The 15823-nt window shown below is 45.1% G+C and overlaps 1 protein-coding gene across 1 annotated transcript in view; it reads left to right on the top strand.

The window, feature by feature from the left end:
- HAP2 (hapless 2) overlaps positions 1-15823 on the top strand; it is a 198702-nt gene that overhangs the window by 70076 nt on the left and 112803 nt on the right. Inside the window, exon 5 of the mRNA XM_087399558.1 lies at positions 13745-13820. Coding sequence (XP_087255684.1) covers positions 13745-13820 — 76 coding nt within the window. The remainder of the gene's footprint in view (positions 1-13744; positions 13821-15823) is intronic.

Here is a 15823-nt window from a genome sequence, read left to right as displayed (position 1 = left end):
AGGATCGGGGCTAACGTGTAGATCCCATATGCGATAAACTCAGTGCATAGCCCCTCGTGATCCTTAGCTCGGCCATTGTGCTGTTTCAATGTTGCGTCCTTGACTCCCCCTTTGTAGAAAGAAAGAAAGAAAGAAAGTTTATTAAAGTCTGCTAAAGACCGATGGGTCTACGAGACTGAAGAAAAACTTGATACGATGAGCCAAAGGGTGGAGCTACTAAGCGAGCATGCTAACCCATGCTAGAAAACTGTGTAGACATAGTCAATGATATCATAGCACATGTCCATCAAAATCATAACAAACATCCTAGAATCATCCTCCTCATGTGGAGACACAGTCTGATCCAATACAATGCAATAGGCATATAGAACATCAAGTTGTACCCAATAGAGGACTGAGCTGTGTAGGCAAGAAGCCCGTAATGGATCGTTGTCTGCTATTTGGATGAGTAACCTGTCATGCCCTCTTGGCTGCTACCCGACATCTGACGAGCACTACTGTAACGCCGGCCGGCTACACCCCAGGTCTGAAAATGGAGATGTCAGTAGTGAGTGTGATCTGTGTGTCTGTCGGGTGTGCTGTGTCCCGGTCTCAGGGTCTCTCCCTCTCCTACTGACAATGGCTGGGATACCAACCTACTTTGCCTAGAAGAAATCTGTGGTCATACTCTGAGATGGGCCAGGCGTAGTCCCCTGCTCCTGCCTCCTCAATCTAATGAGACGATCTCTATGTCGGACTGCCTCGTGATTAAAAGCTGCTAAGAATATTTGATCTGGGTTTAGGAGTAGTCTGGAGAGGCCCTCAAATCCGTCTCTGAAAAGACAATGGTATCGTCCATGAATCTCATAGTAGACTGAGCAACGAAGAGAAAGTGCTCCTCTGACTCCACCTCATGGCGCTGATACGCCCAAAAAAATAAACCCAGACACGTACACCAATAACCGCAACCAAAGTAGTCTCCAGGAACTGTCAAGTCACATTCACGGAACCTCTCAGAAATCCTCTTCCTCACAGAATCCCAAATATAAAATACATTCTGGCAATTCACCCTCACCGGGCAGCTTCACGTGAGCCCACTCATCAGCAACCGCACGATAAAGCAAAGACCAGTAGTTACCATGCTTAACAGAGAACACTTCCTCCATGTGGAAATCCTTAGGAAAAACTACCTCATCAACCATAAATGCATCCAATTCCAAAGATAGATACATTGCTCATCTTTCACCACACAAGAACAGTTGGGATCAAAAGCAAGTGGAAAAAAACTCCTGTAGATGGAGCATATACACCAGTTACTCAGAGCAACTGTATCCAACCACAGGACTCGAGAGACAAACTCCCCACAACCTGACGATGATCAGACCCAAAAACACACAAAAAACACGATTCAATATGTGCAAGTCACTGATGGCTTCCATATCTGCATAACTTCCATAGACTCCTTCTCACAAACCAACAAACGTTCAACCATGTACGCCAAAATTTACTACTACATTCTTCAGCAAGCTAGCAATTTTCTTACGCAGACGTATCACACTCTCCCTTCCATCACATTCCAGGTATGACGCAAGTGATCCTTGCTCCACCAACGCAACCCACATACGTATATTGATATGAAGAAGATTTAACTTCTGCCCACAGGACGACCAGATGTTACGTCTGTCTATAAAAAAGAAACGACGAACAGCCTTCAGCGATCAGCATCATCTGGGACTAGAGTCAGCGCCATCAATCGTATTTATTACGATGAACCCACAAAAGACCTGCCGTTAGCACTATCCATCATCATGGCGAAGAAGTTTCAGTTCCCTTAGAAATCTTTCTCCACAATCAACGCAGCAACATGACTCATGAAGAACAACAACGTATCAATCTATAGCAGTGAGCAAGTATCTCCATGCAATCTGTACAATGAGCTCCCACCACCTCAGGCAAAGCTCCAACCTTGAGATCGTCCAGCAGAGTACGCTCCAGCAAGCTTCAAACACTCTACAGTCCCCATTCTCACTTACGTGCAGCCCATCCTTTTCCTCGTTCGGCCTTCAAACCTTTTTGGCAGCCTCTCTTGGCAATCCCACATACCTTCATGCATGCCCACGTTGTTTGTTCCAGATGAATCCAGCCATCTCATTGTTGATCCAGCCATGTCACTAGTGCATTAAACCACTCTCAAAAATTTTCCCCAAATCATGACACCTTGAATACAAGAAGGAAACTACTCAAGTCATCATAACATATGACTTCGGGACCAAGTATAAAAAACACATATCATCTTGTAACCACACATGCACAATGGATACTTGCTATGAGAACCCCTGGTACATCCACATTGCATTTCTTCATCGCTTCCAACTGCAAAAATATTTACATTACTCACAAAATTTACATCAGTAGAGTTCCAATTTCTCAAAAAACATGGCTTCTTTGTGGTTAACCCCCCATCACAACCCTATGTGTATGTACAGGTGTCTATCTTCCCTTATCTACAGAGTGCATCTTTCCACTGCTTTTTTGGTCTTATCAGCGCTCACACAATGTGCAGATACGACTCTCCCTAGGAATCCCCTCTGCTCACCCGCTCTTGATATATGACACACATAACTGTCCAAGGGCAATCCTGAGTGAATGTGGTAGGTGGATTTGGGTGTATCCTGGTGGGATGATGAAATGCTATGCGGAGATGTGCAAGTAGTGGTCACGATAGAAACTGAGCTTCATTGGGAGCTTTGCATGTACTAGCCAAGCCCTGAATGTGTGTAGCTGCAGAAGATCCTCCTGGATGATTGGGTTGAATTCATTGCCCCGAAATGGGACAAACGGAGTGTCAATGCTGTACTGGAAGGGTGGTAGCCTGTCTATATATATATATATATTTTCAAGAAAATTACTTCGTTAAGTATGAATGAAAAGTGCGAGAGCAAGCTCAATGCGGGAATACATCATGCTATGCATGAGGAAAAAACAGCTCAAAAGGAGCTAATAAAAAACCAAGGCGGAGGCTGAAAATGCCACCTCAACCCTGAAGGAGACTCACAGAAGAAAGGAGATCCTCTCCAAACTCTAAAAAAAGTAACTCTCCTGGCAGTGGCTTCTCTGGAGGATCCCTGCATGCTCGCCCAGATGGCCATTAGAGTGTGTACTGTGTCGGTCCAAATACTGGCCATAGCCTGGGAAGGGTAAACTTGGGTACCCTCCATCGCCTCTGTACACCTAGCTCTCCAAATATGCCAAGTTGCAATGTTAGCTAGAATCTCCCATGATGTGTCTAACGAGGCATGAGCAGGTCTGAAAGGAGTGAAGGGAACATCCTGAAGGGAACAAGACTCCAAGCCTATCTATCTATCTATATATATATATACTTAGATTTTTTTTTTTTTTTTTCAAGAAAAGTACTTCATTAAGTATGAATAAAAACCGCAGAGCAAGCTCAAGTGCGGGAGTACATCATATCAAGCATGAGAAAAAACAGCTCAGAATGAGCAAACAAAAATCCGGGGTGGCGGCTGAAAATGCCACCTCATCCCTGAAGGAGAGTAAGAGAAGAAAGGACAATCCTTCGAGACTCTGAGAAAAGCAACCCTCTTAGCAGTAGCAGTCCTGGAGGTTCCCTGTATGTTCGCCCAAATGGCCATCAAAGCGTGTATAGTATCTGCCCAGATATTGGCCATAGTCTGAGAAGGGTGAACCTGGGAGTCCTCCAAAGCCTCTGTACATGTGGCTCTCCAAATATGCCATGCTGTGATACTAGCTAGAATCTCCCAAGATGTGTCTATAGAAGCGTGGGAACTCTGAATGGAAAACCCAATCTCTCAAACCATCCGCATGTACGCCCATACCAACATCTTCGATCACCTTGAGCTACTAGTGCCATAGAAGATGCCAGTGCCAACCAAGGTATCCTGCGTCGCTTAAGCCTATCTATATGAAAACCCAATCTCTCAAACCATCCGCATGTGCGCTTGTACCAACATTTTCGATCACCCTGAGCTGCTAGTGCCAACCAAGGTAGCCTGTGTCGCCCTATGGTACATGAGCCATACGCACACACGCGGTAGAGGTAAGTGATAGTCTAGAAAGCCGCATCTAATTGCAGTGGGGATGCCCCAAACTCAGCCTGAATGATCTAATGAGGGACAGATGGCTTGATGTATATCATCCGTGAGAGTTGAAGAACCTGTAATCTCTCCATGCAAGTCCACCCTGTGTCAGAGAGGTCTGGTCCCCAACAAGTGCTACCATACATGCCCGCAGGTCGGGGACCAAGGAGTCGAAAAGGAGAACCTTGGTCCGTGGGTCGTGAAAGTGCAAGTGGAATCACTGTCTCTCCAGTTGGGCCAGGGAGGCATAACCTCTACTCAGGGGTGCCTGCATCGCCTGTCTGATCGTGAAGATAGGTCCTGAAAACAGGACCCCCAAATATGTGTATGATGAAACGATCTCAATTTCAATTGGTGTCCCATCAAAAATAAACTGCTCTCTGTGTGCAATTGCTCTAGAGGAGTTGAAGATCATAACCTTGGTTTTACCCAGGTTGACCTTTAAATCGTGAGACTCGCAAAAAGCCAGTAGTGCATCTAGATGTCTCTGGAGCCTCTCAGCGGACGAGGATAGGAGCACCACATCATCAGCGTACAAAAGGAATTGGAGCAAATAACCGGCAAGAGAGCAACCACCACGTCCTACTAGTGTCCTCATAAAAGACTCCAGCTCGTCTATGTAGAGGTCAAACAAGGTCGGCGAGAGTGGAACCTTGTTTGACCCCAATGGTGCTTAAGATCTCGTCTGTCCATCCTCCCCTCTGAACCTTGCCAGAACGCCTCTCCTAAAGTGTCATAACAGCCCAAACTATCTCCGGCCCATACCCCAGCTCCTCCTGTAACCGCCTGATGAGGCATGTTCGAGGCATTGTATCAAAGGCTTTGTGGAAATCCACAAAGCAGCAATATACCCTCTGTCTCCATGTCCTAGCCTCCTCTATGACACTCCTAAGTGTGAGGATATGATCCATGTTCCCATGGTCACATCGAAATCCTTCCTGTCCATCTGCTCGAAGTCCCTGCATCTCTACATAGCGACGACTGACCTCCATATCTAACACCGAAGCATATACCTTGGACATGAGATGCCCGATCATAATGGTCCTGTAGTTGCTTGGATCCATGGGATCCCTATCTTGTAGATAGGTGTGATAGTGTTGAGGGTCCAAGTGTGTGGGAAGCGGAGACAAACTGCTTCATTAAATAGCTTTGCAAGGATAGGGTCTAGGATATCAATCCGGTATGCAACAAACTCGGTGCATAATCCCTCATGATCCTTCACTCAGCCATTATGAAGCTTCATGACCGCATCTTTGATGTCTCTCTTAGTGAAGAGAGTGCAAGAGGTAGGTCGTGGTGTGTGCGAGAGATCAAGTGTGGGCTGCTTGGGGATGCCATAAAGTATGCGGGCGTAGTTGTGCCAAACTTGAGTGTTTGTGAGTGGTGAGGGGGACCGCCGTCCAAGAAACCATTGCCTTTCCGAAAAGAATGTTGAGTAATTCATTCTCGCTTTAGCGGACAAAGTTTCCTTTCTTTTGGCGAACTAGACGGCGATACCCGCGTAATGTGTCCGGCTCACTTGGTAGGCCATGTTGGGATTTGAATCGGAGTTGTCAGCGGCGAAGAGCCTTACACTCACCATCGTACCACCTATTACATGGCATGAACCCTAAAAGTGGTGGACGGTTAGAACGTGTGGTGTATGGGAAGGCATGAAGGACGGCTTCGTGTAGTGATCGGATAATCAACACGGCCCGGTTCTCTAGGAGGGGTATATGGTCAACATAGGTGAGTAGAGTGTAGAGCCATGCATAGTATATGAGTGAGAGGCTGTGGTCAAAGTGTATGTCATGATAGGCAGTGTAGGTGGGTGGTGTGGTGAGTGGTAGAGCAAGGCAGGGAGTGGTGATATTGAAGAAGAGATATTGTGATCAGCCCCAAGTGGTCGTGAAATGGAGAAGAGATATGTGTGATCAGCCCCAGGTGGTGGTGGTGAAATGGAGAAGTCTGTGATGTGTGATGTGAAGGCAGGGGATCCCAAGATATAATCAACTACGCTAGACCTCCCTCCATGCGGAAAGCAAGTGAAGTCGCTGGAGAAGGGCCATCGCTCAAGACCATTATAGATAACGAGATCATGTGCCATACCTAGATCGAGTAGTGCATGTCTGTAAGAAGTGATAGGGGCCCGTCTATCGGCAGACACTCTTGACATGTCAGCGTCAGCAAGATCTATGTTAGGAAGTAAAACAACATCCTCTCAAAAATCCAGTAGTTGCACCTGGCGTACTTCTGTCCTCGCGTTGAAGTCCCCCACTAGGAGAACATCTCCGTGGCTCAAGAAATCCAAATTATATCATGATAGAGGGATGTATATGGTGATGTCTCAACCTTCTCCCTTCGACCACCAACCTTTCATTTGGCATCCGAAGATTTGTGACTAGGATGGTCTTATGCTCAATGGACCCATATTGGTTGGGCATAGTGTGACAGTGGTTCAGCTAACTCTTTTGGGACTTAGAGTAGGCTTCCCACAAAGGCAAAGCACTGTTGGATGCCATCTCTTATCTTTGAGGAGCAGGCCAAAGGATGAGGGAGATTGATGCAGTCATTCTTGAGTCATGGCTGTTAATGTATAGAGTATGGACATGGTATAGAAGGGTATATGCTTGGATGACATGGCTTCTTGGTAGCATGTGTGTGAATGGGCTTAAAGTCATTCTTGTAGAAAGTATTGAAGGCAATGTACTCTTGATGGCATGCAGTAATGTGGCTCCTACCTGTAATAGATGAAGGATTTCCATGAGCATAGATTTGTGTATGCTCTCCTATATATGTTCACTTTGGCATCAAAGCCAATGAAAATTCCTGTGTAGCCATGAGAGCTTGGTAGTGCTGAAGACTAGGTGAACTAGGAAGAGCCTGTGGGAAGAACTGAAGAGCTGTTGTGAGGGAAGCTTGAAGACAAGGAGTGACCTGCCAGTGAACTCAGAGAAATGTCACAGGCACAAGCGCAGCACCTCTGAGGGAATGTGCTTAGAAGACAATATTGTGAATACAGAAATACAGAGAGAGGCATTGCCTTAAGCCAAAAATTTATACTCCTCCTCAAGGCCTTGAGTTCTGTAGCTATTAGCATTTCCTTTGATGTGGTGAGCAGTGCACTTTGTATTGGGACAAGAGGTGTGATAGAGCTGTGACAGATGTGGTTGGGGCCATGGTTGTGAAAGTGGGCGAGCGACCAGAAGATGCTGCGGCTGTTGCTAGACAATGCGTTATAAGGAACTTTGAAGCTTCACAATGCAGGTTAAGTTTTGACTATGAACAAAGGATTGCGTGAGCTGGAATAAGCCAGATAGTGAACCAAGAAGCAAGAAAGAAAGAAAGAAAGAAAGAAAGTTTATTAATGTCCACCGGAGACCTAAAAAGGTCTATGGGACAAAAGAGACCTGCTTATACAGTAGTACAGAGAGGGCCATAGGCAACCTCCCTGGGAGTATCATCAGATTCCTCCAAAAAAACAAAACACATAGAACATAAAACATAAAAGGAACTAAGTACTAGGCTATGGAGTGGCCATTACATCAGTTTAAGACTGAGGGTCTTTAGATTTTGTCTTAAATTCTCTAATCACTGCAAGACCCTCACGATATAAGCTCCTCAGCAATCCATATCTTTGTCCCCTTCAACTTATAGGATTGCCGTAGAATCCTCTTCCTGAGTGTCTTCGAGTTGAAGGTGATGACAACGTGTCCATTCCTAGGCGATAAATAAACTGGGGAAGACTCCTCTTCATCATCATTCTTGTCATCAGTTGGGCTTGCTGACCAATCAATGGCCGAATCAATGGCCGGGACTGCTGCCTTGATTTTGTCGATTGCCTCCTCGAAAGTGTCATCCTCGTGCTGCCAATCAGGTATTCCCCCTATTCGAATCTTCATAGCATTCTCTTTCCGAAGGTGATGTTCTTGGATCTCTGTTTGGATGTCAACCTTGGGTTCAGCTGTCACTTTCACCTGGATGAGCTCTCTAACCGTAGAAATCAGCTGTGATGTTGGGGGTTCAGCTTTACATGTTTGTACGGCTGCTGCAATAATCTCCTGCTTCCCTGGGCCTCAGAAAGGATGAGACACCACGTGTATAGATTGACTTACAATGGATATATGAGGATGCACTACGCATACATGGTTAGCAATGCGCAACATTTTGAGCCCTCAAGTTTTGAGGAGGCTGTAAAAAACTCAGATTGAAGAGCCATTGATCAAGAAATAGTTGCCTTGGATAAGAACAATACTTGGGCCCTTGTCAAACTCCCAAAAGGAAAGAAAGTTATTGGCTGTGCAAATGGGTTTAGAAAGTGAAGTGTAAATCGGATGGAAGTGTGGAGAGATACAAGGCAAGTCTAGTTGCAAAAGGATATGTCCAAACATATGGGTGGACTACGATAAAACATTCAGCCCAATGGCAAAGATGACCACCATACGGACCGTAATTGCTTTGGCAAGCATACATGAGTGGAAGCTATATCAAATGGATGTCAAAAATGCTTTCTTGAAGGATACACTTCATGAGGAAGTTTATATGTATCAGCCCGAGGGGTACATACATCCCAAGTATCCTATGCATGTGTGCAAGTTAAGGAATGCCTTGTATGGGCTGAAGCAAGCTCCACGAGCTTAGTGTGAGACAATGAGTAAAACCTTGTTGAATATGTACTTCATGCAGGGATCCTCCAGAGTAGCTACTGCCAGGAGGGCTATCTTCTTTAGAGTTTGGAGAGGATCTACCTTCTTCTTTGAGTCTTCTTCAGGGTTGAGGTGGCATTTTCAGCCTCCTCCTCGATTTTTGTTAGCTCTTTTTGAGATGTTTATTTTCTTCTCATGCATGGCTTGTTGTACTCCCGCATTAGAGCTTGCTCTTGCAGCTTTCAATCATACTTAATGAAGTGATTTTTTTGAAAAAGAAAAGAAAAGTTAATAACTCATTATATGTGAAGCAAGAGGGAGAAAAATGGGTGATTGTGATCATATGTGTGGATACTTTAATCATCACGAGGATTCTTCATGCAAAAATTACAGCAACTAAGGAGAGATTGCCATGTGAATTTGACATGAAGGATCTTGGACAGCTACGATACTTCATTTGTGATTGAGGTAATTGATTCACCACATGGTATTTGGATGCTACAAAGGCAATATGCTTTGGACATACTGGAAAAATATGGTATGATAGTATGCAAACCGGTTGAAACACTACTTGAGCAAAATGCTAAGATGGTTGATGATGGGTACTACTTGCAAGATGTGACTATGTTCCAAAAAATGGTTGGAAGTCTCATATATCTTACCATCACTAGACCGGATTTAAGTTATGCTTTGGGCATGGTGAGTAAATTTATGCAAAAGCCTTGCAAGAGTCACCTTGATGTGGTGAGAAGAATACTTAGATATGTGAAAGCCACAATAAATGTTGGCTTGTTTTATGCCAAGGAAGGAGGAATAGGCTTGCATGGTTATACTGATGTAGATTGGGCTAGTAGCATTGATGATAGAAGGTCATCTAGTGGGTATGCATTCTCTCTTAGGAGTAGTGTGATTAGTTGGAGCAGCAAAAAACAACCCACGGTTGCTTTGTCTAGCATGGAAGCTGAGTATAGAGGGGCTGCCATAGCAGCGTGTGAAGAAACTTGGCTGAGATTGCTTCAATCTGAGTTGGCAGTATGCATTGATAGTCCAGTAGTGATCTACTGTGGTACTATTATGCTGGCCAAGAATCCCATATACCATGCAAGTTTTCCACGATAAGCACCTTTTTTTTTTTGCAAAAAGTGACTTCTATTAAGTATTAGAGAAGACCGTTAGAGCAAGCTCCATACGGGATACACCATGCAATGCTTGAAAAGCTCAAGAGCCAAAAAGAAAGGATTGGGGGTGATAGTGCCATCTCAATCTGGTAGAAACCTCTGAGAAAAAGGGAGAACCCCTCCAAACTCCAAGAAATACAGTCCTTCTAGAAGAGGTTGCCCATGAACGGCCCTACATGCTAGCCCATATGGCTATCAAAGTGTGAACCGTGTCAGTCCCAATACCCATGAACACCTGTGATGGGTGTATCTGGGTGCCATCCAAGGCCTCTGTACATCTAGCTCTCCAAATGTGCCAAGAGGAAATGCTAGCCAAAATCTCCCAAGAGGTGTCCACTGAAGCATGAGAAGCTCTGAAGGGAGTAAGTGGTACATTCTGAAGAGAGCAAGGCTCTATCACCTGCCGGCGGACTGAGAGTGCCTAAGAAGAAGGCTTATCCTCATAAAACACCTGGGGCCCAGTAAGGGATAACCATGCGACCGAGCCCCAAGCCATGAAGAAAGGGGAAATATGAAAAATGCTGAGTATCCGAGCAACCCCTTTCCAAACAGTCCTCGCCTGACTGCAGTCCCAAAGGCAATGTCGCACTGACTTCTCTGCAGAATGACAGCGAGGGCAAGTGGGATCAGCCCCAAATCGTGATCTCCACAGGTTCACTGCAATCCCTCCATGAATAGAAAGCCAAAAGAAAAGAGTGATCTTTCTATTTCTAAGGGATTTCTAGAGCCGCCTCTAGAAATTTCTACGCAAATATGCAGTGATGAAGAAGCTGTCCCAATGGGGGGCTCTGGAGGGAATCCAACCCCTACTGTTCAGCTGAAATCTCCTGGCATAACTAACCGTGAAACGAAAGAAGGGAATCCCCCTCTCTTAGTGCCCATGATCTATCCACTCCCACTCTCCTGTGTCCCACTGCAAGCACCTGATAGGTAAACCTCCATATAACCATAATCTCTAGGATCCCAGGGCCAAGAGCAGAGGGTCGGGGCCTAAGTACCACTGCAAGCCCGCTCCATGGTCCACGAAACCAGCAATCTTGACAGGCTGAAAGGAAACCTCTAGAAGAATATCATGCGTGGATCTAGAGAGTATACCTCCATCCCCAACGTCAAAGACCAATGCATCTTCCCCGAGACCTCGAAGAGCGATCACCTATAGAGGAACTGCTATCCTCGAAAAAGCTCCCATCCAAGTGGTGGCAGTAATAGGCAACTCAACCGTGCATTCCACCGGGATGGCTGCATCTATCTGCTGAATCCTGCGTGCTACCCCTCTGAGGTGACTCACGGACTGCAGTCTCTGATCCTCAGGTAGCCTAATAAATGCCTTCCAAGTGCCTACTGTGTAGGCGGGGCCTCTCTCCCATCTAGACCACTGCATGTAATGGGAAGTGCCCAGTGGTGTGCCATGCTCATCAAGTATACTATCGTTCTAAATGATTGGCTGCCTATCAATCTCTTCGAGGGTAGAGGGCGGAACCCTTCGAAGAGTGTTCCTGAAGCTCCCCCAAGCTTTCAGGATGGCAGTCATGAGAGGAGAGGCAAGAGATCTGAGAGGGGCGGAAGTAAAAATCCAGCGAGGGCTATCCACCCAATCATCTCCCAGGGTAGGTGTGCAAGCCTGAATGCATCCAAAAAAGAAATCCTTCCAAGGTTCCTGCCCAGGCATGAGTCCCCTCACCACCACCTTACAAAGCAATGCCCTGCACTGTAAGTCCGAGTCAATGATATTAAGGCCCCCTTCACATGTAGGGAAAATAATGGTCTCCCAGGCCACCCTCGCTGCAACAATTGCCATGCCATCAAGTCCACTCCATAAAAAATCCTTGACTGGTCTAGTGAGCTGAGTGATGCAATCCCTAGACCGGCACCAGCAAGAACACACAAACTAGGCGGTGGCCAAAAGAACCTGGTTCACTACTACAACTCCAGATGCAAGGTCGAGTTTGGCTGAGCTCCAAAAAATGAGCTTTTTCCTTATACTCTCCAGTATTGGGACAAAATGTTGTGATGAAGAGATGCCCAATCCCTACCTGTCATCTCAAATATCTGACAGGAACACCCCTCTGAATCCAAGATAAGCCAATGTCAACTCCCCAACCTGGAGTGCCCTCATCACTGATCCAAAAGCCAAAGGATTTATGCCAGTTAATGTGTGCCCCTGCTGCTGAGCAAAAGATATTCAAGGCTGTTCGGAAAGAATCAAGTGACTGCAAAGAGGCCTCAATAAAAATAGCAGTGTCATCAGCCAACTCACAATCAAGAAGCTCCTGCTCCTGTCTCAAGGGCAATCTCAGCCCATAAAGATCAGCCTAATATCCAAGGAAGATACTCATAGCTTCTGCCACAAAAAGAAAGAGGAAGGGGGCTAAAGAGCATCCTTGACGAATTGACCTAGAAATCTGAAACCTATCACCCTTTGCCCCTCCAATCAAAACTTGGCTGTGGGCTGATTTGTTAAGGGAGGCCACCCCTCTAATCCATGCGTCTGAAAATCCAAATCGTAGAAGAGTGCCCTCAAGAAAACCCCAATCTACTCTGTCATAGGCTTTCTCAAAGTCCAAGAGTAGAACTGCCAGTCTCTCCCTGCTCTGCATAGCCCACTCTATGGCTTCCCAAAAGGAAAAGATATTATCAAATATGCTCCCGCCATGCACAAAGCCTGTCTGAGTATCATGGATAAGGTTTGGAAGAAGGGGCTGCAATCGGCTTGGCAAGGATTTTGTATAGAGTGCCCAAAAGAGTGATGGGTTTCCAATGGGATACAAAATTCCTGTTGCCACCTTTCGAGTTAAGGTGTATGAGTCCCTCGGTCAGTGAGTCACGCATCTCACCCGAGTCCCAAATGCCCTGCAAGGCTGAAGTAATATGATCACCTATCATATCCCAAAAGGCTGTAAAAAATGATGGAGAAGACCAGCAGAACCATGGCACTTGTCCTTATGAAGGGCGGAGAGAGCAGTGCTGAACTCTGTGTTGGTAAAGTGTGCATCAAGTGAACATATCATCTCTGGTGTGACCAACATAGGTAAACTCTGCCAAACTACATCTCTACCAACACCTCTAGCCTGTGTGTCAGGATCTTCAGAAAGAAGGGAGGCAAAAAGTTCTGTCGCTAAGTGCATGACGGTATCCGAATGAGACTGCAAAACGCCATCAAAGTCAATAAGCACCTTTGGGATTGCTGATATGTATGGTTGGTTTTTCAACCATTAATAGGAAGTTCTTTTCTTTGCAAAAAAAAAAGAAGAAGAATAAGAAGATGTTTTGGACAAGTTCTCTAAGAAGCTTTCACCTTTTGGTTTTGTTTGTGGATATAACACTTTCATTTTATTCAATAATAAGGTCCCATTGGCATCATAAGTTATTTTCAAAAAATGGGGAGAGGTTACTACCACGGGTACAAGAAAACAGTTTTTTTGAAAGCCAGTGAAGATTGGCCAGTTGTATAGAACTCGAAAACCATGCAAAACAATAATATAAGTGATAAAGTTCCGCATGGATCCTCAAAACAAAAGTTCAAATAAGGTGCATTTGTTGGTATAAATCCATTGTGTCTATGTGTTTGGGATTGTGTTTGTGTATGTGTGTGTGTCATAAAAGTTAATGTTAGATAAACATAGATTTGGGGGAACTTTATCATAGCTACGAAAGTTTGTATGTGCATGCGTGCAAGCATGCATGTGTTGGTACACAATCAGGTGAGTACTTGGGGGAATATATGTTTAGGTACATTGATTGTTTTAATGAAGGTATGTGTTGCTTTTCCATTAGAGAATTCTCTCAGTTGATCATAATGTATATCGCATGCATATCTAATTTGTAAGCCATTTTTTGAATGAAGGGAATTTGTTGCGCATGTGGTGGTAATTCTAATCATCGGGGATTACAACCTCATTGCAATAGAGCAGCAGAAGCTTGTGAGTAGCAATCTGGAATATCTAATATATCAAGTTTAATATTTTCATAGCCCGTACATGCATGAATATATACATACTGATGCATGCATGCATGCGCATTCACAGATGCACAAGTTGTGCACACACACATGCACACGAATACACACGTACATGCACACATGCATGATTGTGCTCATGAATGCATGTCTACATCCATATACTATGTGAACGAATGCAACTACATGCATCCACACTCATGTAGATGCACATGTGATGTTTTCATATAGTGATATATCCTATGAGAAGAAACCATATGCTGAAAATAGCTGTTGGAATATGAAGCCAAAGTGATCAAAAATGAGTGTTCTCGGTGTCTAGGGGGTGTTTTATAGTCTAGTGAGTCCTAGACATGCCACGTGTCATATTGGGAGTTATCCCAGATACACTATGGATTTCTAGAGTCTAGTGTCATACTATATAGTGTTGTACTTGTCTCGAGTCATTTCACATTAGTCAACATCAAGCTATCTACATGTGAGTATTTTGGTTATCATTGCCTAGCACTTGTTCTTTCATTTTCCTTCCATTTTGCCTTTCCATTATGCTTTCCATATTTCCATTCCATTCCTAGTTAGCTTGGCATTCTCCTACCGCCATGTCTCTTCATATGGTATCAGAGCCATGTTCCTAGCTCTGCTCTCTCTTTCCCTTTCCCTTTCCCTTCCAAGAGGTTGAGGTGAGGGAGGCCAATGAAGCTACTCTAACTCCTTCTCCTTGGAAGGCTGTCCTCTTCTCTTCTTCCTTGAGCTTGGCATTCTCCTACTGCCATGTCTCTTCATATGGTATTAGAGCCATGTTCCTAGCCCTGCTCTCTCTTTTCCTTTCCCTTCCAAGAGGTTGAGGTGAGGGAGGCCAATGAAGCTACTCTAACTCCTCCTCCTTGGAAGGCTGTCCTCTTCTCTCCTTCCTTGAGCTCTCTTCTCCATGCCATGATGTGCCATCTCTCCTCCTTCCTTCAGCTACATCTCCTTGTGACCTGCGGACGATGTGGCGCTTCTCTCCGGAGCTAGAAGAAGAATCATGGCTTTGTGTTTTCAGCAAAGTTGTAGAGGACCTTGAGTACTACAAATTTGGTTTTTACACCATTGCAATCCGAGTTTTCTGTAAAAAGTTACAGCCCTTGCAAGAAGTGACGAAATTTATTTCTGCGCGCGAATTTTGTTCTGGAGCTCAATGATTTGACAGCCCAAGCATGATGCAACCAGCTCAACGTGGAGCTGTCCATCCTCTTCATCGTTGATCTCTGCTCCAACCCGCCATTTGCTCCTTCTGCCCACATTCTATTGGAGCTGCTCCGAGCTTGATGTGAGCTCCAAGTACTTCCCGACTTCTCTGATTACCGCTCGATTGTCCTTGGTGCCCGAGCTCCACTTTTGACCGACTCTCCGAGTGCTCCTAACACCTCCAGCCTCTACTTCGATATCGGTGACTCTTCCTTAGCCATTTTGAGAGTCACTATGTGAGTGCTCCATCTAGCTACCCCATGGACTTCACCGACTTATCTTTTGGGGTATTCCTACCTAGCGCTTCTTCGACATTGTCATCGTCTCGCAGGGATGTGCACACGTATGCAGTGGCTACTTAGAGGACATCTCTTACTCCTAAGAGATCTATTTTTATTATTCCTACAACTTGATGTATTTTGGGGTCCTCTGCCCTGGGTAGTCCCCCTAAAATGATATGTATTGAGTGTTTGGTTGTCATTGAGTCTAAAGGTCCTCTGCCTTGGATAGTCCTCCTAAAAAGATGGATTGGTTTTTCTATTTTGGTGTGTGGCTTCCTAACATATCCTGTTATGAAGCCAAGGGGGGACGTACTATGGGAGCCATGTATTGGCTTTGATAGGTTTAGAGGGGGATGTATTGTGGGAGCCATGTATTGGCTTTGATAGGTCTCGTTATCAAGCCTGGCCGAGTTCCAAGAGGGTGGTGTATTCCTAGACCTATAAGTTGGTCATGTAGCCA

The sequence above is a fragment of the Dipteris shenzhenensis genome, chromosome 28 (assembly GCF_047967505.1).
Source record: "Dipteris shenzhenensis isolate YYH24624 ecotype China chromosome 28, Dip_SZ_1.0, whole genome shotgun sequence".
NCBI lineage: Eukaryota > Viridiplantae > Streptophyta > Polypodiopsida > Gleicheniales > Dipteridaceae > Dipteris > Dipteris shenzhenensis.
This window is presented reverse-complemented; position numbering and strand designations above follow the sequence as displayed.